The following is a 22000-nucleotide window of genomic DNA, read 5'->3' on the forward strand; positions in this document are numbered from 1 at the left end:
ATAGAGGCTGCTTTTTCATGACTTGGCTTTACTATTAAATAAAGTAATATATTTAACTAACTGGCAGTGACTCTAAGATGAGTTACATTTAACTTCTCACCTGCAATATTGCCATGGTTTGGAGACAGGGATAAATATTTGGCTCTGAAGTTCATTGTCAAAGTGTATCCAGGATTTCAAGTGTTTATCTCAATGAACATTGAAAGTGTGTAAAATTAGGCTACACATGTTATAAGAATTATTTTTTCTCTTGACATTTCTGGCTTTTAGATTCCCAGACCTGGCAGGAAATCTTTTTGGCTCCTCTGCTTCTGATCTAGCTGTTTTCACAAAATGCAAACACATGCAAAAACATTGTAATAAACCTCAATGTTCAGTCATGTTCAGTAAGACTTCAAAAGATGTTTGCTTTGAACTTGGTTCTAAAGATGGGCATACCTTCACGAGAATGGAAGGTATCTTCTTACCTTCTATGATGTGGTTTGGCCATTTTCGAGGCCCCAGAGTTAGCTTTGTTCTGTAAGGCACATTAAATTCACTCTTTTGGACTAGGAATTAACAGAAATGTCTTCCTATAGAACATTTTGGAGTTCTCAGTCCCACGGGGACAATGGTTTTATACCATAAAGGGAAAACTCTACTGCCTCAAAGAGACTTAGGATAGCATCATGAACTCCACACTCTGTGCCTGGTCTTAGATTTAATGAAGCATCTGTATTGCTGTTCTTAAGGTTGTTGAAGGTTTTTGGATGTTAGGTGATCCGTATAAACTCTTCCATCATTCTCTAGTTTACAAAAAAATGTGAAACTAGGCTGATGGGATTTGGTACATATTGTAGTAAGCAGAGTACGGTTGTGATTCCTTCAGTAAACAGATTTCTCCACATCTTTTCCTACTTTGTTTCTTCTCTAAGTTTTATCAAGATTTCTTGGTAGTAATCGCACTATGAAACATTCTATCCATCCTAGAAAAGCCTTTGTCATGGCTCTCTTCTCAGACCACTGTAGCTGATGGGACTGAGGTCTCTTTTTGATGGGCGATTTCACTGAATCTCACTCCTTTCTTGTTCTTCTTCTATCTTTAGTTTATTTTTGTCTGTCTCTGTTTTGAAGCCACTATCCAACTCAAAACAAATAGTCAATCTTTATTTATTTATTCATTAGTGGAATATAATTACTTTAGGGCTTCCCTGGGGGCTGAGTGGTAGAGAATCCGCCTGCCAATTCAGGAGATATGGGTGTGATCCCTGGGTCAGGAAGATCCCCTGGAGGAGGAAATGGCAACCCACTCCATTATCCTTGCCTGGAAAATCCCATGGACAGAGGAACCTGGCAGGCTACAGCCCATGGGGTCGCAAATAGTCAGACACGACTTAGTGACTAAACAATAAAAAACAGCAATTGCTTTACAATGTTGTGTTTTTAAAATATCTTTCTCTAGCTCCTATTTGGGCTGTATTTTCTGTGGATCTTAAATAAATCTAAATGTTACCTTTCTCCCTATGTCTTGCTACAAGAATCTCCAATTCTGTCATTTCTGAAATGTTTGAAACTTTTCCACAATGTCTTTGTCTTTCTGTGCTTCTAACCACATCTTCTACTACCTTTTGATTATTTAGCACCTTAAATTAAAAATCTGTGCTTCTTTAAAATAATGCTTATTCATTCTATAAATATTTGGGAATAATTTTTAGATGCCAAGCCCTGCGCTTAATGTTAGACAGTGAAGAGTTAGTGTGTTTACTGCCAGACAGCCTCAGTGCTCTTATTGACCAGCCAAGGCTGTGACCTTCATGGGAAGGGCATGGGAAAAGCAGTTCATTGGGTCAAAGAGACCTGTCCAGCTAGAGCCTGACCATATGCTAAGAACAAGGATCCTGGAATCTGCTGCCCAAATTATTCTAAACTCACTTCCTGGACCTTCATGGTCCCCTTTCCCCTAGTGCATCTTTCCCAAGAGGTCAGTTTTAAGAGTAGACAAGAGACAGACGTTTTGGCAGGGTGTCAACAAGCTTGGGGATGCAAGCAGGGGTATCCACACAAGACTCATGAAGCCCCTTGTGGTTCAGCAGGGCAAGCAAGAGAGAAAAGGGGCAAAATGACATGAAGCTGGGGCCGGCACTGCCTTCCTGCTCCCCTTTTTATGCCAAGTTACAGTGCAGAACTGGAAGGGATACAAGAATAAGGCATGGGGGCATCTTGGCTCTTAGTTCCCTGACTAGGGATCAAACTGGTGCTGCCGGCATTGGAGGCACAGAGTCTTAACCACTGGACCACCAGGAGAGATGACTCCAGGCCGAGGCAATCAGTATAGCTTACTCTCTAGTTGTAGATATCATGGGAACACATGGCATATGGGCAGGGGCAACTCAACACATGGGTCAGGGAAGTCTTGCTGAAACAGTGGCACCAAACTTGGACTTGTTCAGAGTAGGATCTTCTTAGGTGGCCTCCATGTATGGATGTGAGAGTTGGACTCTAAAGAAAGCTGAGAGCCAAAGAATTGATGCTTTTGAACTGTGGTGTTGGAAAAGACTCTTGAGAGTCCCTTGGACTGCAAGGAGATCAAACCAGTCAATCCTAAAGGAAATCAGTCCTGAATATTCATTGGACAGACTGATGCTGAAGCTGAAGCTCCAATACTTTGGCCACCTGATGCAAAAAGCCGACTCATTGGAAAAGACCCTGATGCTGGGAAAGATTGAAGACAGGAGGAGAGGGGACGACAGAGGATGAGATGGTTGGATGGCGTCACTGACTAAATGGACATGAGTTCAAGCAAGCTCCAAGAGTTGATGATGGATAGCGAAGCGTGGAATGCTGCAGTCCATGGGGTTGCAAAGAGTTGGACATGACTGGGCAACTGAACTGAAGTGGCATCAGGAAGAGGTCATGAAAGAATGCACAGAGGGATGGCTGAGGAGGGAAGGCAGGACAGGAAGGAAGGAAGGAAATAGTGTGTAAAACAGAGAAACTGACTGGTGGGGGTGTGAGGAGATTTTTCAATATGCTGGCAGTTTGTGGAGGGTCTTGAGTTGAAGGACAGATGGTCAGGAGCAAAGTCCTGTTAAGGATGCTGGCTCACTCCTTTTTCTCATCAATTCATTTCTCTTGACTTGTGTTACTTGCTTCTTTCTCCTTCTGATGTTATAGGCTTTTTAAAGTCCTTTTTTATCTCACCATTGGGCTTCCCTGGTGGCTCAGATGGTAAAGAACTTGCCCGCAACACAGCTAAACCTGGGTTCAGTCCCTGGGTCAGGAAGATCCCCCAGAGAAGGGAATGGTAACCCACTCCAGTATTCTTGCCTGGAGAATCCTATGGACAGAGGAGCCTGGTGGGCTAAAGTCCATGGGGTTGCAAAAACGGGGACATGACTGATTGACTAACACTTTCACAGTTCATTTCACCATCAGTCAACCTTCATTTACCCTTGAATTTACTGCTGAAAATTTATTTATATTTGAGGTCATTAAAAAATTACCTGTCATTGAAAGTGCAAGATTCTTTTAAAGTGACTTTTAATGAGAATGAAAATAAGAATAGATGAGTTAAAAAAAATAGCATCTGATTTCCCCATAGTCAGCTTCCTTTTCTGGCTATATTCTTTTTTATTAATATTTTTATTGGAGTGTAGTTGCTTTACAATATCATGCTAGTTTTTACTGTACAGAAAAGTGCATCAGCTATACAAATACATGTATTCCCTCTTTTTAAATTTTTTTTTTGTTTTCTCTTGCCATTTATGTCGCCGCAGAGCATTGAGTAGATTTCCCTGTGCTATACAGTAGATTCTCAGTAGTTATCTATTTTATACATAGTATCAATAGTGTATATATGTCGATTCTAGTCTCTCAGTCCATTCTACCACATCCCTCCCCGGCTATATTCTTGAAGAATTAAGCATATTCCTAGTTTTCCTACCTTACATAGTATATGGTTGGTTTTCTCTTTCTTTTACTGAAAACCTCCTAATGGTAGCACTAATACTTACTATCCTGATTAATAATGGTGACAGTCCATGGTGTTATCACCATTTACAGATGAGGAAACTGAGGCCCAGTGAAATTTTTATGTAACTTGTCCAATGCCCATAGGCATAAGCAGCACAACTGATGTCTAAACACATATTTGCTTGACTCCAAACACTGTACCCTTGCCTATTTAGGAGGTTACCACCTTTAGCCTCTTTCCAGCAATACGTAGAATCTAGGCCAAGTCTTAGGGACTTCTCTGATGGTTCAGTGGTTAAGACTTCGTGCTTCCAATGCAAGAGGCACAGGTTCCATTCCTAGCATCTGGGAACTAAGATCCCACATGCTGTGTGACTCAGCCAAAAACAAAACAAAACTGCCAAATCTTAGTCCAGTGACCAGCCTGCGTTAAACCCATATTGTGTGTGTGCGTTAGTTGCTCAGTCGTATCCAACTCTTTGTGACCCTATGGACTGAAGCTCACCAGGCTCCTGTCTGTCCATGGAATTCTCCAGGCAAGAATACTGGAATGGGTTGCCATTTCCTTCTCCAGGGAATCTTCTCGACCCAGGGATCAAACTCGGAATGTTAAGCAAAAGAAATACTGTAGTAGGTTAAACACAAGTGGTGAGTTTGGACACACTTGTGAGAGTTGTCTTTTCAAATTATCCTAGAAACAATAGGTAAACTTTCAGAGGTAATACTGTGATACTTTGAGTCAGTTAAAGACCTCTTTTATCTTCCCCTCCAAGTCACTTCTCTGATTTATTTGGAAGTCATCTCTGTTTCTTGGACAGTTGATTCTGTTTCTACACATTTCCCCCAAGCATGTCACAACTGTCCTAGCCACACTGCTGATGACATCAGTTGTCGAGTTTGTGACAGGCTAGATAATGTTAATTCATGCATTTGGTTTATTTGGTTTGGACCTTAATTCTGCTGATATGCTTTTTGGACTTTGTAAGGAATCAGTTAAAAAAAAAAAACAAAACACCAAAACATTTAGCCCTTTTCAAATAAATGTGTTAAATTTCAAATGGAATTTTGCATTATACTACCTGCATTTATTTACAAGACATTTTTCCTACAATGAAGTTTTCATTTTTCTTACAATGTTTAAGTTATTCTGTAGCCCTTTAATGTGTATTAAAATATTCAAAGGTGTCTGAACTGTGTGACTGATCTTTTTTTTATTGTTGAATGAAAAAAATCAGAGACATATGTTAAAAGAAACCAGCACAAGATTGTGTCCATGTAATTGTGTTCAAGATTGGGTCCATGCAAACATATTTCTCTTGGTTATAGAAATATGTTTCCCTCAGTGTGGAGAAATGCCGAGTATTATTACTTATCAAAAACACTGATCATTTTTTTAAATTAAGGAAACATGAACTGAGAACAAGAGAGACCTAAAGTCTTGGCATTTCATGAGCCTTGGATATCAGTTGTCCTGCAGGCGCCCATCTGAGTCACAGTTCAGGAAGTTGGTCACCTTAGCCATTTAGGCATTTTGCAAAGACACAGGTTAATTTAATTTTAAAAGAACACATTGTATGTTTGGTTTAAATTATGAGACTGACATTCGTTTTTCACCGACCTCAGAGAATTTATACAGGTACTTTACAGATTCCCGAGTGACATCTATTGATTTTTTTAAAAGCTTAATGGAACAGAATTTAAAAGCTTAATTATTTCAAATGGTAAAAATCAAAATTGCCAACTGATTTTTATGAGGTCACTGTTATAATTAGATTAGCTTAAGATTGAATCAGAATGATAAGAGTATCCTTTAACTGCTTTTCTAGATATATAACCAATAATTACCTTTTTACATAGAACAAAAGATTTAGCTTAAATGGGGAATTGGGTATGTCACCATGTAGGTAAAGCCAGCAATAAATAGAACTTTATAACATTTCGCTCTGATTTTTTAAGAGTTTTGGCTGGACCTTACAGTTATGCCTATAAAAATATAGTTTAATATTAGAAATGGCTGTTTATTTTCAAATATCTTTTCATTACAAAATACAAATAAAGAAAATCACTCAAATATATGTCTTAATTACTTTTATAATGAGAATATTACTCAAATCAAGAAATGACGCTTTGCCGGACAACTAAGGTATCCTTTCAGTATACCCTCTCCCAATCACAACTTCCACCTATCTCCACAAATAAAAACTATTTTAACTTTTATAATAATCAACCTGTGCTTTAAAAGTAGCTTTATCACCTAAATGTGCATCATGCTCTGTGCTCAGTTGTGTCCAGCTCTTTGTGACCCCAGGGACTGTAACCCGTCAGGCTCCTCTGTCCGTGGGATTTCCCAGGCAAGAATATTGGAGTGAGTTGCCGCTTCCTGCTCCAGGGGATCTTCCTGACCCCTGGGTCAAACCCGTGTCTTTTACATCTCCTGCACTGACAGGTGGATTCGTTACCACTGCGCCATTGGGAAGCCCTGAGCATGCATTCTTTGGCACTACTCGTAACCTTTTGTGTGCTTAGTCCCTCAGTCGTGTCTGACTCTTTGTGACCCACTGCACTGTAGCCCACCGGGCTCCTTTGTCCACGGGGATTCTCAGGCAAGAATACTGGGGTGGGTTTCCATGCCCTCTTCCAGGGGATCTTCCCAACCCAGGAATCAAACTCAGGTCTCCCTCATTGCAGGCAAACTTTTTACCATCTGATACACTAGGGAAGCCCCTATTGTTAACCTCGCCAACTTTCAAAAGTCAGATATGTCTTTTGTCTCTCTCTTTTATTTAATTTATTGGAATATAGTTGCTTTACAGTTTTGTGTTATTTTTTGCTGTGTGGCCAAGTGAATAAGTCATACATAAACATATGTCTGCTTTTTTGGATTTCCTTCCCGTTTAAGTCATCGCAGAGCACTGAGTAGAGTTCTCTGTGCTCTACAGTAGGTTCTCATTAGTTATCTGTTTTCTACATGCTATTTTATTATATGTACATCAATCCCAATCTCCCAGTTCATCCCACCTTTCCTTTCCCTGCTTAAGTCTTTTTTAAACTTTATATTACTCTTCCATTTTTTACATTTTCTTACAATTTATCTGTAAAAGAACCCTGGCCACTGTCAGATTTTCTTCAGTCTGAATTTTGCTAACTTCATATTCTTGGTGCAATTCAGTGGGCTCTTCAATTCTCTATATTTTCCTATATTTATCCAGAAACTGGATAAAGCTCCTCTTTGGCATGACAAGAGGAGACACATGATATCTAGTTGTTTTTTTTTTCCTCATGTTATCATCTTAGCAGTCATAGATGCTTGATACCAATATCTGTTTATTCACTGATAGCTGAAAAGTGATGATACTTTAATTTCATCACTTCCTTTTGTATTTATTTGTTGGAATGCTTTTGCTAAGAGACCCTTTCTCTCAAGTTACTATGTAATTGGCCAGGAATACGGTTCTTCTAAGAAAGGCAAGGATGCGTGCTTGATTTCTCTCCTTTACTTGCTAGTTTTCAAGATGATGAAGATAAATAATTCTTTCTTTAAGCTTCCTCGCATTTGCTTGTGGGTCATTCCATACTACCCCTGGTAGTCTCTGATAGCTGGCTTGCTGTCGGGTAGCACAAGGTATTCCAAGCTAATATTATATGTATCCTGCCCCAAATATTGGATCAACGTGTTTTGTTTCTTTTTTTTTTGAAAAGTCCTAGTTTCTTGAAACTGATGTTTCAAGACCTCAGTCTGGATACCAGGGATACTCATTGCTCCTGAGTTATTATTTCCAGTGTCTTTAAAAAATTATTTATGTATTTAGTTAGTTTTGGCTGGGCTGAGTCTTCCTCGCTTCATGCAGGCTTTCTCTAGTTGCTGCAAGTTGGGGCTACTCTCAGGTGTGGTACTCTGGCTTCTCATTGCAGCAACTTCTCTTGTTGCAGAGCACAGGCTCTAGGGACTCAGGCTTCAGTAGTTGTGGCCTATGGGCTCAATAGTTGGAGCTCCCAGGCTCTAGAGCGTGGGCTCAGTAGTTGGGGTGCATGGGCTTAGTGGCTCCATAGCATGTTGGATTGTCTCAGACCAGGGAACAAACCCATGTCTCCTGTATTGGCAGGCAGATTCTTTACCACTGAGCCACCAGGGAAGCCCTGTTTCCAGTGCCTTTGAGTGGACGATTAGTTCACGTTGACACTTTCAATTCAAAGTAGAGAGTGCTAAGACTTAAATGTAAACTTTTTGTATTATAGCTTTAGCTCCTTTTTTTCGTACCAACAATTCTCAACTATAAAGGTGATATTAGAATTTAAAATATTCCATAATAACTCATTTGTTTTATTCCATGTTATATATAGGAGTCTCAAGATAAAAATATCAGCCTATCTACCCATATAAAATGTACTGAAAAAAGTGCATTTACCTTTTCTATTCTCTCCCCAATTTTTTAATAGTTGTACAAAATCCACACTGTCAAGAAGATATAGCCAATGCATAATATATTCTCTGCTTTTCAGCTGTCTTGTGGTCTTAGGACAGGTAACTCTATAGTTAATGCTCACCATCTGTTTTTAGATCTAGGCATTTTGGTTTTCTGAAGTTCACTCTCCATTGGATTACTGGGCTCACATTTTCTTTCCTTCAGTATCTTAAACATGTTACTTCATTTTTCTACTGTTATAAAATCACTGCTGTTAAAGTCTAATGATAATCTAAGTTTTTCCCTTGTAAATCATACAATATGTTTTTTTAGATGTCTAAAGGACTTTATTTTTCTTTAAAATACAATGAATTTCCTAGAGTATATCAGTCTGGCTCACTGTTGCCAGGTATGCAGTGTCATTTTCTGAGAAAGAGGGTCTGTACTGATGCTATATTTGTTCATGAGATTGTAAACAAAGTTTCAGAAAAGATATTTTTCAACAATATGCAAAGACATTGGGGTCAATTAGAAAGAACATCTGTTCATATATTTAAGTCTGAAAGCACAAGTTAGCTATTAATTTATTGACTACATCAGTGATATAAAAGACTTCAGAACTTGCCCAGAATTTTTGATTTTCTAAATTGTGGCACCCAATTTTTTACAAATTGGACCTAGATCACTGCCTATTGTCTTAGACATCAGTAGTAGTTGCCACCTGTCAAATTTGCTCAAGTTTGGAAAGTTGAACTTTAATATTTTTATCATCTATCACAAATTCAGTAACCCTGTGTAATGCACTTTCAAAAACCCAACAGGGAATTCCCTGGCAGTCCAGTGGTTAGAACTTGGTGCTTCCACTGCAGGGGGCCCAGGTTCCATCCCTTGTTGGCATGGCCAAAAGACAAACAAATTACACACACACACACACACATACACCATATAACCATTTTATTAGCAGCTATATTACAGCAAAGTATAGTATAAAATTAGGAAATGACATGATATTAATATCTGTCTATCTCAAAATGCAATATATATTTCAATGCATGGTGTATTGGTGATTTTCATTGTAATACTTGTGGCTTCAGGTATTTGCTGTGTTGGATCTAGGCCCTTGTACAAAATTTTCCTTCTGCTTGGTATGAGTCCTCTTCCTTATTCAGTTCCTTCATCTGGCTAATCGACTAAGTCTTTAGGACTAAGCTTAAAAATAACTTGCTCAGTTTTAATCTTTCTCCTTTGACTCCTTCATCCTATGTTATCAAGTGGTTATAAAAGTTCCCAGTACATAGACGTTCTCAAAACATGCTTGTTTAATAAATGAAAGACAAGATGCCTTTTCCTCCTGTTTTTTTTCCTATAGCACCTTGGGCTTACCTGTGTCAAGTAACTTTTGCTCTATCTTCTAATAACTTGTAGATCTGTTTTCTCAAGGTAAACTTTCTATGGTAGGGATTAGTTCTTATTCACCTCTTTGTCCCCAAGCCTGGTAAATTGTGTGACACAGAATAGGTGCTTCATAAACACTTTTGAAACAAAAGAGTAAAGTGTTATGGGTCCCTTAGGTTCAGAAATGTCTTGGCCGTTTATATGGCACTCCCATTCTTCTATGGGTTATAAGTACCCCAGGTACTTCTTAAGAGAGTCTCCTCTGTATCAAAATTATTTTTTAGTTTCATTTGAAAAAAAGGTGGGAAGAAAGAACATTTTGGTGGAAGTAGGGTTCTCTTGGAACTTTCTCTGAAGGAAATGAATACCAGAGGTATTATACATAAAATGTTTGAGAATAAATGTACCCTGTATGCAAGTGCAAGTCTGTACATATTTTGTTTAAAGATTAGTAAGAGAGGAACAGGAAATACTTACTGATAGAAAAAAGAGCAGCCTTGTATGCTGGAAAATGGTGATTGATTTGGGAGAGTGTGAGTCTAATCCTAGTTCTGTCTCTAGAATATTCCATCTCACTAAGAATGCTTCCTTAATTGGAAAAAAAGCTAGGAGAGTGACGAGAGCCTTCCATCTCTTAACAGCCGTGATCCCATGTCATAAGTTAAGCAATAATCATATCAGCCTCTTTTTTTCCTTTCGCTGAGTTTATATTTTGTAATTCACATTCAAAGCACTTTTATCTCAACTGTTGGTTATATTAAGATTCATGATAACTGAAGCCACATTTCAGGAAATACCTTTTCTTCCTTTTTTTTTAGGCAGTTTCCATGTATTCTGCCCTTTCCTTCCTTCACACGCCCCGGTCTGCCTCCCTTCTATCCGCTTTCTTCTCTTTGTGTGTTCAAGGGAAATTGCATTTAGGTACTTTTGATTCATTTCCAGGTGATTAAAATCATATTATGTTCTTAGAATGACTTGATATCTAAAACGCCAATTATTTAAAACTGAGAAAAAGATGACCAAAGTTGATAGCCTTGTGCTTTGGAAGTGGTTTTATTTCATTCGTACCACCAGTAGGGTAAGGAAGAAAGTCAGCATGGCAGCAGCGCTATGTTGGAAATGGGGAAGCGAGGACAGAGTTGTTGAATCAAACCTCCTAACCAGTGCCATCTCCTCTGACCCCAAGACTTAGAGATTCTGATGTCTTGTTCTCTATTTGGTTCACTTGGCTCTGTGCCATGTTTATCATCGTCTCTCAAAAGACCCATTCCCTCTGTTTTCCTCCTAAAGTTTTTTACTTCATGCTCCTCATTCATCAGTGCTACCCATGTCAGTGATCTGAGAGGTGGTTACAGCCAGACTCCAATCTGTGTGGCCTTTGTAACAAATCATGTTGTGTGGGTTGCTCCCTTTTCCCTGGTGTAGATATTCAAAAGGACCTGGCACTGTGGGAAAAAGAAAGCCTATCGAGAAGCCCTGGAGGATACAGGCTTTTGTTATATCTGGTCATCAAGAAAGCCCTCAGTCATCACCAGGTCTAGGTCAGATTCTGCAAGTTTCCAGACAATTGGGGAAAACAACCACGTTGCAGATCCAAGGAAAACAAATCGTTTTTCAGCGAGCACCTAGGGACTGCTCTCCAGCATCTAACTGTTAGGCCTTAGCTGTTGGCCCTTCCAAAATCTCATCCTCTCATCCCTGGGCTTCCCAGGTGGCTCTAGTGATAAAGAACCTGCCTCCCAAGGCAAGAGACAGAAAAGACGTGGGTTTGATCCCTGGGTCAGGAAGATCCCATGGAGGACGGCATGGCAACCCACTCCAGTGTTCTTACTGGAGAATCCTCTGGGCAGAGGAACCTGGAGGGCTACAGCCCATAGGGTTGCAAAGAGTTGGACATGACTGAAGTGACTTAGCACACACGCATGCCTCTCACCCCAACAGCACAGGCAAAGAGGAAAGGAGTGTTGGCAGAAATGCACTGGTTCTGTCAGGAAGAAGAGCCAAATTGGAAGAACCCACAGCATTCTTTCCAGACCAGTTGTCCAAATGAGGGGAGATAGTATAGTTAATTCAGCTGTAAAAAGCAGTTTATCTGAAAGTAATTTTCCATCCCTGTCTGCCTGCTTTGATTAAATGTCTCACAGTTTGGGGGATTTATATGGATTTGGTTTTTCCTAACAGTTTATGCTTTAGTTTAAATAAATATAAGTATCCTATCTCTTTCATTATCTTCTCCATTAAAAAATCCCACAAACTTGGAAGCATTTGAAAACATTTAAACTATAGCATATTAATTTTTTTTTGCTAGTGAAAACCATAATTTGTGAAAAAATATGACCCCATCTGTGATTTTTAAAGAATCCCAGAACTTTATTCCTAGATTAATTTTTGTTGTGGAAAAAAAAAATATATATATATATATATATTTTTAACCCTCTGAAAGTGCTTTGGGGTATGTGAAGTTGTGAAAGTGTTAGTTGCTCAGTCATGTCTGACTCTCTGCGATCCCACACGCTGTATCTCGTTAGGCTTCTCTGTCAATGGGGATTCTCCAGACAAGAATACTGGAGTGGGTAGCGATTCCCTTCTCCAGGGGATCTTCCCAAGCCAGGGGTTGAAGCTGGGTCTCATATCACCATTTTTAAAAAAAAAACCTAAAAAGTGAATTTAATTTTTCATTTTAGAATTTTCATTTCAGCAAGGTATAAGAGTGTCAGGGTTGACTCCAGACCCAGCAATGGCTCCTGGCCTTTAAGCGTTGCTTTCTGCAGCCCAGCCTTCTTTATAGATCAGATTGGCCTGAGGATGCCTTACCCTCAAGTTGTAGTAAAAAAATCAATCAAATAAGATCATGCATACGAGAGCCTTGAAAAGTTAAAAAGGAGGGTCTTTGAAAAGTTATAGAAACAAATGTAAGCTTTATTCATATTTATTTACCTATCTTTTAAACACACATGGTGTCCTAGAATTTATCATTCATGGTATCTCAGAATTTATTTCCAAATGTTTCTGGCCATGAAGTATAGACGTATATCTTTTTCTAAACTGAATCACTTTGCTGTACATCTGAAATGAACACAATATTGTAAATCAACTATACTTCTATATAGTTATGTATATAGGTGTATATATATGTGTGTGTATATATATATAAATTTTATATGACTTGTTACATATATATTTATATAATGCTAGGTCTTCACACAGATTTATTAAATACAGAATTAGTGACTTTTTTACTAGCCTAGTTTTAAGTACATATTTATAAAGTTAATAGCAGAAATTTGGATGCCAGTCATTAAGCATTCAGTACTAAGGTGTCCTTCGTGGCTCAGATGGTAAGGAATCTGCCTGCAATGCAGGAGACCTGGGTTTGATCCCTGGGTCAGGAAGAACTCCTGGAGAAGGGAATGACTACCCACTCCAGTATTCTTGCCTGGAGAATCCCATGGACAGAGGAGCCTGGTGGGCTGCAGTCCATGGGGTCAAAGAGTTGGACATGATTGAGCGACTAATGCCTAAGGAGTAGTTATTATAGCTCCACTAGATGGTATTTCTTTACATGACCTAAAATCCACCTGAAAGATATATTGTTGCCTTGAAAAAATGATTTCCTTCCGAGTAAGAGTTTGTCGAACAGTTGACCCCACAAGTATCAGCTGAGGTGGGGCTTCCCTGGTGACTCAGTGGTAAAGAATTCGCCTGCCAATGCAGGAGATGTGGGTTTGATTCCTGGATTGGGAAGATTGCCTTGAGAAGGAAATGGCAACTACTCTTGTATTTTTGCCTGGGAAATCCCATTGACAGAGGAGTCTGGTGGGCTACAGTCCATGAAGTTGCAGAACAGTCAGACATGACTTAGCGACTAAACAACAACAATCAAAAGAAGTGGTGGGGGAATAGTATAGATTTAGTGTTGCTCCCAGATTCTACTAGTTTTCATGACTCTTCTTTTGTTCCTTCTCTTTCTCCTGACTTTTTCAACCTCTCTTCCTGTCTGCCTCTAGGGAGAAGCGGTCAGTGGAGGACAGTCATTGAAAAACTACATGGAAGAAGTGAGTTTTCACGTGGTCTTGTACATGGTCTGAAATCAGTCTATCATATGGGGGTGAAGCACCCATTTGGGCTTTCTCCATCTGCCTATAGGGTTTCCAGTCTATACCCATTCACCAGTCATGCCTACCAAAAAAAAGACAGTATTTATAGTAGGTTATCAAAATGGTGTTATGTTCCTCTCTGGTGAGGAGATCCTATAATTAATTCATCTTGGATATGAATGTAAAATGGTGTAAACCTAAAGCTATTGTTTATTTTCATTCACAAGCATTTGTTGATATCCTAATAAATGAGAAACACATGTTTTATATTGGCTGTGCACAACAGAATAAGACACGATCATTGCTCTTACGGAGAGAATAAGCTGTACCAAACTGGCATTCATTCATGTGATAAATGTTCATCAAGGATGTTAGCCCTACAAGTCATTAAGCAAAGTGCTATCTTGACAATAAAAATGTCTGGCAGACTTTTGTTGCAAAAGCATTGAAACTCCTGGCTTTATTTTGGAGATAGCCAAGGATTCTCTGTGTCTCGGGATGTGCTTTTGCTGTCTGCAAACTGCATTTTCGAGCTCTCTGATAAGCCAGTAGACAGACTCCATAAAACTTGGTCTGAAGCCAAACCATAATGGTCACTAAATTAGCCATCTGAATCTTTCGCAGGTGAAGGAAACTGGGAAACAGTTTGGCAGTGAAGTCATAGAAGTAGCAAATATTTGGTTTGAATATTGCTTCTCAGTGAGACAGAAACTGTTTCTCTAAATATTTTATTCTTGCATGCATGAATCCATTCAAAGACCATTTTGAATGGCCTGCTCAGTGTAGTAGGTACTTCACATATTTATTCAGAACAGTGTACCCATACTTAAAGTCACTCTTGCTTCCAGATATCATTTGAAGAGGACAATTCGAGCGCATAGCACCCCCTTTAAGTTTCTAACATCCCTGGTTTGCATGTTTGTGTGGAGGTGGTTGAAATTTTACCAAAGGCACATGGAGAAAGGATAGCAAAAGGAAAACAAAGAAATAACTAGGTAGATGTTCTGAACTCAGGTTAGAAATCAAAATATATGGTGCAAAAAAAAAAAATTGGAGGCTTGGTGCATTAATTTTAAGTTTCAGTTTAATGTACTTGATGTTGAAATCTAGATAAATACATTAAAGCAATTAATGTTTCCCAAGAAGATAGAGATACTATTTTCAGTATATACACTTAGAACCTCTCTTTAGGATTCCATGGTTGCTCAAGCCGTTGGTCAGCATTCCCCACCAGGGACTAAGGGTAGTAGGTCACCTCCACAAAAATGTGCCTAATACCTTTTGTAATGTGTCCTGTATGGATCTAGTACTGTAGAGAAAGAGAACCGTTGAGATGCCAGTACGGGCAAAGGGTTGCATATGTGATAGAACTTTTATAAAGAGACAGTCTAATTTTATGATTCTTATCCAAGGAAAAGATCCTTATTTTCTCCATCATTATACATGTGCAACCTAAATGTGCATGTTATATGCAATTGTGTAAATGCTTTACGTGACAAGGGCTTCCCAAGTGGCTCAGTGATTAAAAAAAAAAAAATCCACCTGCCAATGCAGGAAACACAGCGACTCAGGTTCAGTCCCTGGGTCGGGAAGATCCCCTGGAGAAGGGAATGGCAACCCACTCCAGTATTCTTGCCTAGAGAATTCCATGAACAGAGGAGCCTGGCAGGGTATAGTCCATGGGGTCACAGAGTCGAACACAACTAAGCAACCAACACACATCGGAAGCACTAGCAGGGCGTTTCTCCTCAGTGTGTTCCTCTGACCAGTGACACTGGATCCCCTGGGGGCTTGCAAGAAATGCCAAATCTCAGCACTCACACCAGATCCAGAGAGTCAAAATTTACGTTTCTACCAAGAATTCTGTGTGATTCATAAATACCCTACAGTTTGAGAAGTGCTGCCCTGACGTCTTCTTTCCGATGCTATTTCTAGAAAGTAACTGTATACATCATGGAAAATCCCCAATTTTGTATAACAGAGGTTAAGGAGAAATTCTTATTAATAAATTTATTTATTTACTTTTTTTTCATTCACTCTCAAGAATAGTATTTGTTGGTTGATTAGGGTATATAATCTCTCTAGCTTCTGAGATTCATAGCTCACTTTCAGTATGACTGTGTGTGAGCTACCCAAGGTAAGCCTTACCTTTCTAGAGGGTCAGTAACACATAGTATTTTTGATCTAATATTGGTTAATATTTAGATTTTAGCTCTTTTTAAAACCAATAAACAATCATCCTTTACATAAAAACTAAGTATGACCTTAATTAATGAACTATTATAATTTATTGATAGTTTCTTTTTTTGCAGATGTTAATCATTCCATTTGGTCTGCAGAAAATATATATTTAAACTCTTCTTCCTTGCCGGTGCAAAAATGTTGAGAATGTGGGGAATAAAATGATAGTTTTTGTTTCTTCTCACTTACACTCTTGTTTTGCTTTTGCCCTCCTTCTTGTTAGTAGAATCAGCAAACAGTGAGGAGCAGTATTTATAAATGTTAGAAGCATTGAAGTTAAAAGTGATCTAGCAAGCATTTGCTTTTATTTAGTATACACTAAAACTCAAATAAACCATAGAGTTTACATTTTTATTATATTTAACATTTCTTGCTAAAATTTGAACAGCTCTTTGTACATCAAAGTCCCCCCCCTTTTTTTTTTTGTATTTTGTAAATTTAGTCTTATAATTAGATAGAATCATAACCACATGATGTTAGGTAATTTTGTTAAGACCTAAATCAAAACTAAGGAGACAATATGGTCTCCTCTAAACGTAAAGCTAAAATGAAATGTCTATATTTTCTATATTTTTAATGTATTATTTATTTTTTCAGACAGGATTTGTATTCTTGGCCAAATGAAAAGAAGATATTTTATAATAGTTTACTTCTCTTGATCCTCAAAATGGTTCTAACAGTTTAAAAAGAAATTATGTGTTCTTTACATGTAAGGTACTTAATAACTCAGGGTAGGAATAAGATTTTCACATTGCAAAAATCATAGCTGTTAAAATTATAATGTTAAAATTCACTCAAATATATATATATATATATATATAATTGAAAACAACTTAAAACCAAATACTTGCAAAGCTTGCCATACCTTTTGTAGAGAAGCTAAACCATTTAAAATATCACATTTCCTAGAGGAGTAATTGGAAAGTGGCATACAATATGGGTTTCCCTGGTGGCTCAACGGTAAAGAATCCTCCTGCCAATGCAGGAGACCCGGATTCAGTCCCTGGGTCAGAAAGATCCCCTGGAGAAAGAAATGGCAACCTACTCCAGTACCATTGCCTGGAGAACTCCACGGACAAAGGAGCCTGGTGGGCTACAGGTCCATGGGGTTATAAAAGAGTTGGACATTACTTAGTAACTGAACAACACCAACAAGCATAGTATACTGCTAATTATTAGAGAAATGTATTCATTTGCATATGTATTCATCAGATAGATATTGTCAGTTTAAATGATTGAGTATCTGTAAAGAGCTCAAGACTGAAGTTAATGATTTTTTAAACTTGTTCAAGAGCAGCTTCCCTGATGGCTCCGTGGGAATCCATCCACTTCCAATGCAGGAGCCACAGGAGACTTGGGTTCAATCCCTGGGTTAGAAAGACCCCCTAGAGGAGGAAATGGCAACCCACTCCACTATTCTTGCCTGGAAAATCCCATGGACAGAGATGCTTGGTGACCTGTAGTTCATGGGGTCTCAGAGAGTTGGACAGGACTGAAGTGACTGAGCATGCACACACACGAGAGCAGTTTAGAGTGGTTCCTCATAACTTCAGGAAGGTAGCTGAAGGCCGGAGACAACACACAGAGGAGGGTAAACTGACTCAAGGTGTCAAGAGGCAGCGTCACAGTCTCCGAGGGTGTCAGACAGGAAAAGAAGCACGTTGAGCAGACAGGTCTTTTGTTTTGTTTTGTTTGTTGTTATTGTTGCTGTTTTGTTTATTTTTTAATATAAATGTATTTATTTTAATTGAAGACTAATTACTTTACAATATTGTATTGGTTTTGCCATACATCAACATGAATCTGCCACAGGTGTACACGTGTTCCCCATCCTGAACCCCCCTCCCACCTCCCTCCCCTTACCATCCCTCTGGGAAATAGAACTGCCTTATGACCCAGCAATCCCACTGCTGGGCATACACACCAAGGAAACCAGAATTGAAAGAGACACGTGTACCCCAATGTTCATCGCAGCACTGTTTATAATAGCTAGTATATGGAAGCAACCTAAATGTCCATCAGCAGACGAATGGATAAAAAAGCTGTGGTACATATACACAATGGAGTATTACTCAGACAGGTCTTTTCAAATCTGTTGAGGTTGATTTTGTCAGCTGTACCATCTAAACTGGAAAGAGGATTGATTCTATGCAACCAAATAACTTAGAATTGCTTTTCATGCCGATTTTGGCATCTTTTCCTCATGTGGTATATTCTGTGATCATTACTGTAATGAAGTTTCAACTATACTTTTGAAGGAGTGTGCATGACATTATTCTCCTGTAATAATAAGAGGTCTTTGCTTTTTATCATGCACAAGGATTTACTTTTTAAAAATGGAAATAACTGGAATGCAGCATCATAATTTTATTTCTCATTTCTAGAAAAATAGAAAACAAAGCTTTTCTTCAGGGAAACCCTGTTTTGTCATTGATATTTATTAAGAATCAATACATGTTGTTAAAGGATAGTAGTCTTTAAAAAGTTATGATAATGATGGCTTTCATATAGATATAAAATGAATATGTCAAAATTTATTTAACTCACTAATGAATGAGGAAACCAGTAAGATGTTACAGCCAGTTCTAAGGCGAATTCAAATCTTCACATGTGTAGTCTAATAAAGAATGTTCAAATGAAGTTATAACTACATGTAAAAAATGGCACAATTGATCAATATCCATAGGTTACTAATCAAGTGCATTGAAGTAGACGCAGTTTGCTTTTATACAGACAAGAATTATTTGCACTACTATACATTTCTATAAATTGCACAGTTATAACATAGCTCAAAGTCGATGAAAGAGTACCTTCATAAAATCAGACAAATGAAAGGGCTTGCCAGAAAAATGACTTGTTTTTCATTGGCTCTACCCAATCATCTTTTGTTACTTTCAAAGTTTTTACAATGTCATCCTATAATTTTCTTGAATAGAAAAACCACAGAAAGAAATGAGTTAAGAAATAAGATGGAGGTGTCAGGAAAATAATCAGTAAATAATCAATAAGAAACATAGAAAAAAGTCCTCCATTTTTGAGCCAAACGGAGGACTAGCTCAGAAGCCTACTTCCCAGATGACTCTGAGAAACTGTTCAGGAGATGCAGGATTTTCAGCACAGTTTTGTATCTTGTCAGAACAAAGAACATCAAACAAGTCAGGGCTACATTTCTTCAAGGTTTCAAAAAAAAGAACAGTCCAGCAAGTGCACAGCAAGTCAGTGTGGCCTTGGCACCTGGGAAGGGAGTCTTATCATTGAAGGAGGCCCAGCATTGGTGTCCCAGGAAGAGAGGCATTTAATCTTTATTTTTAACATGGACATTCTTTATTGTTTGGTCAATCTGTCCTTTTCTCTAATAATTAAAGCAGATGTGCAATGTATGTTTGATAGGCCACAAACAGGCTATTTTAGTTAAGATCAGATTCAAGTTAACTCATGCATAAGCCAGAATACTTCCCTATAACTCAATATGTGAACATTTCTTTTATCAGAGAGCAATACCAATACATAGTGTAGTGTAGCAAATTTGTTGGATAAATTTTTCTTAGCAGTTTGTGTTTATTTTGTAATGTTTTTCATAATCTACCATATTGTTATAACTTTGTTATTGCTCCTTTTTTTCTTTTCCCAGATCTTGTTCATTCAAACTTATATTTTCTCAAATGTATCACTTTCTGTTCTTAATTATTTTTAATTTTAATTGAAATATAGTTGATTTGGATTCATGTCAATGTATGGCAAAACCAATGCAGTATTGTAAAGTAAAATAAAGTAAAAATAAAAATTTAAAAACAACAACAACAAAAAATAAAAATAAATAAAACAAATGCGAACATAAAAAAAAAGAACTATAGTTGATTTACAATGTCATGTTTATTTTAGTTTAAAAAAATTGGCTGCACCCTGGGGCATGCAGTATCCTAGTTTCCTGATCAGTTATGGAACCTTCATCCTCTGCATTGGAAGGCAGAGTCTTAACCACTGGACCACTGGGGAAGTTTCCCTGTTCTTATGTTTTAATTGTCCTCTGATAATATGCAAAAGAAATAAGCTACAGAAGTATAATTCACAAAATAATTAGAGTGTTCAGCCTGATAATACTAGCCATTTCATTAACAAATACAAAATTATTTCCAAACTATATTAAAAGGGAGAATTTTATTTTAACAGAAGTATAGGTTTAATTCTCTATCAGCTTTACAGTCTATTAAATGTATGTAAGTGGGATATAATATTATTCTGCTTTATTTGAAACATGCTTCAGGAATACTTGCTTTTTAGAGTCTTAAAGAAGTAAAGATCTTTAGAGAAATAAAATAAAAGTGACAATCCCTTTTGCAAGGTTGAAGCTGATGTTTTGTGTATTATTTTCATTCTTAACCAAAAAGAAAGAAATATTTAGTTGCCTCAGAGTTAAATTATCCAATGGTGAGCGTTTGAGCAGAGGACCATTTTTTTTTTTTTTCCTCTCTAAAAAACCAGAATAACCTATGGCCACACATGACATTAATCACTGATGGACTGCATTTAGAGAATCCAAAAATAAACCAGCCATGTGGAATAACAATACCGCTAAAGTTTATAAAGCACTTACTCTGTTAGCAGATAAAATGATATGTTGATACAGGGCTAGAGACTGTTTTCCATATGATACATGTCACTATTTCCCACCACTCCTGGTCCCTGGACATTTACATACTTATGGTAAAAGTGTTTTAGAAAAAGGATGAATGGCATTTCTTCTAAAAGCAATCCAAAGAACTTGCTCTTGGGAATATGAAATAGTTTGTACTATGCTCAGAAGGAGTTAAGTATTCCTGTAGAAAATTTTTTGAATAAGTTGGCAAAAAAGGAACATGTCAACTCTTGTTTTTAAAAATGTTCGCAAGTTTAGCTCCTTGACCCCATCAAAAAGAATTATAAGTAGTCTGATGGGCTGAACTTTGGCCATTCATAGTTTTGCCTGTTGGCATTGATGAAGCAAACAGGTGCATTATATTACTAACTGTATTCAAGGGAAAACCAAAGTAAAACATTTAAATGATCTATTAATAGAAATATTTATACTATCTCTACGATTCTGATTCCAACAGCTCAACATTTTAAAGTTCTTCCCAAACTACAAATTTTACCAAGCTAATGTTTCATTTGTACTGTAAATAATTTGTAATAAACTAAGAATAGCTTATCTGTTCAGCAGTAAAACCATTAAGACCAGAAACCAATCAGTAGTATTACTGAATATTCTGAACTATTGTGGGAAAAATTAACAGTATTGGCTTATTAGTCATATCTTTTCTTATGAAAACAGATTTTAGGATCTGGACGAAAAAGCTAAATAGCCAAAATGCTTTTTCAATTGAAAACATTTTTTTCATGATCACTTTAAACTTTTTTCTGTTTTAAACAAAGAGCTTTTGCCATTTGATTTTACCTTATAAGATAAAAAGGATCATTTTTCATATTCTTTAAACCCAGAGACGCCATGTGAAAAACTGCAGGGATGTGATATCCCTTTCTGTTACATAAAGATTTTTGAAAATTTACTTCTGTAGTTCTCTGTACTGTTATGAAATTCTAAAGTTAAGATTTTTCAGATTTGTGCTGCCCCTATACTTTACTCCTTCAAGACCAAATCCAGTATTGGGAAAAAATATTAAATCCTAAAAATAAATCAGGACTTTCCAGGTGGCTCAGTGGTAAAGAATCCGCCTGCCAATGCAGGAGACCTGGGTTTGATCCCTGGCTCAGGAAGATCCCCTGGAGAAAGAATTGGCACCCATTCCAGTATTCCTGCATAGGAAATCCCATGGACAGAGGAGCCTGGCAGGCTACAGTCCATGGGGTCACAAAAGAGTCAGATACAACTGAAGCGAATTAGCAGGCATACATGCACATTGATTATTAGAGCGC

General features: G+C 37.8%; 1 protein-coding gene across 2 annotated transcripts in view; it reads left to right on the top strand.

Moving 5' to 3' along the window:
* C9H8orf34 (chromosome 9 C8orf34 homolog) overlaps positions 1-22000 on the top strand; it is a 336866-nt gene that overhangs the window by 292144 nt on the left and 22722 nt on the right. Inside the window, exon 11 of one of the 2 annotated variants that reach the window (XM_027973026.3) lies at positions 13757-13804. The exons of the other annotated variant lie outside the window; for it this stretch is intronic. Within the exon in view, the coding sequence (XP_027828827.1) occupies positions 13757-13804 (48 nt within the window). The remainder of the gene's footprint in view (positions 1-13756; positions 13805-22000) is intronic. 2 annotated transcript variants of the gene reach the window in all.

The sequence above is a fragment of the Ovis aries genome, chromosome 9, assembly GCF_016772045.2.
Source record: "Ovis aries strain OAR_USU_Benz2616 breed Rambouillet chromosome 9, ARS-UI_Ramb_v3.0, whole genome shotgun sequence".
Classification (NCBI taxonomy): Eukaryota; Metazoa; Chordata; class Mammalia; order Artiodactyla; family Bovidae; genus Ovis; species Ovis aries.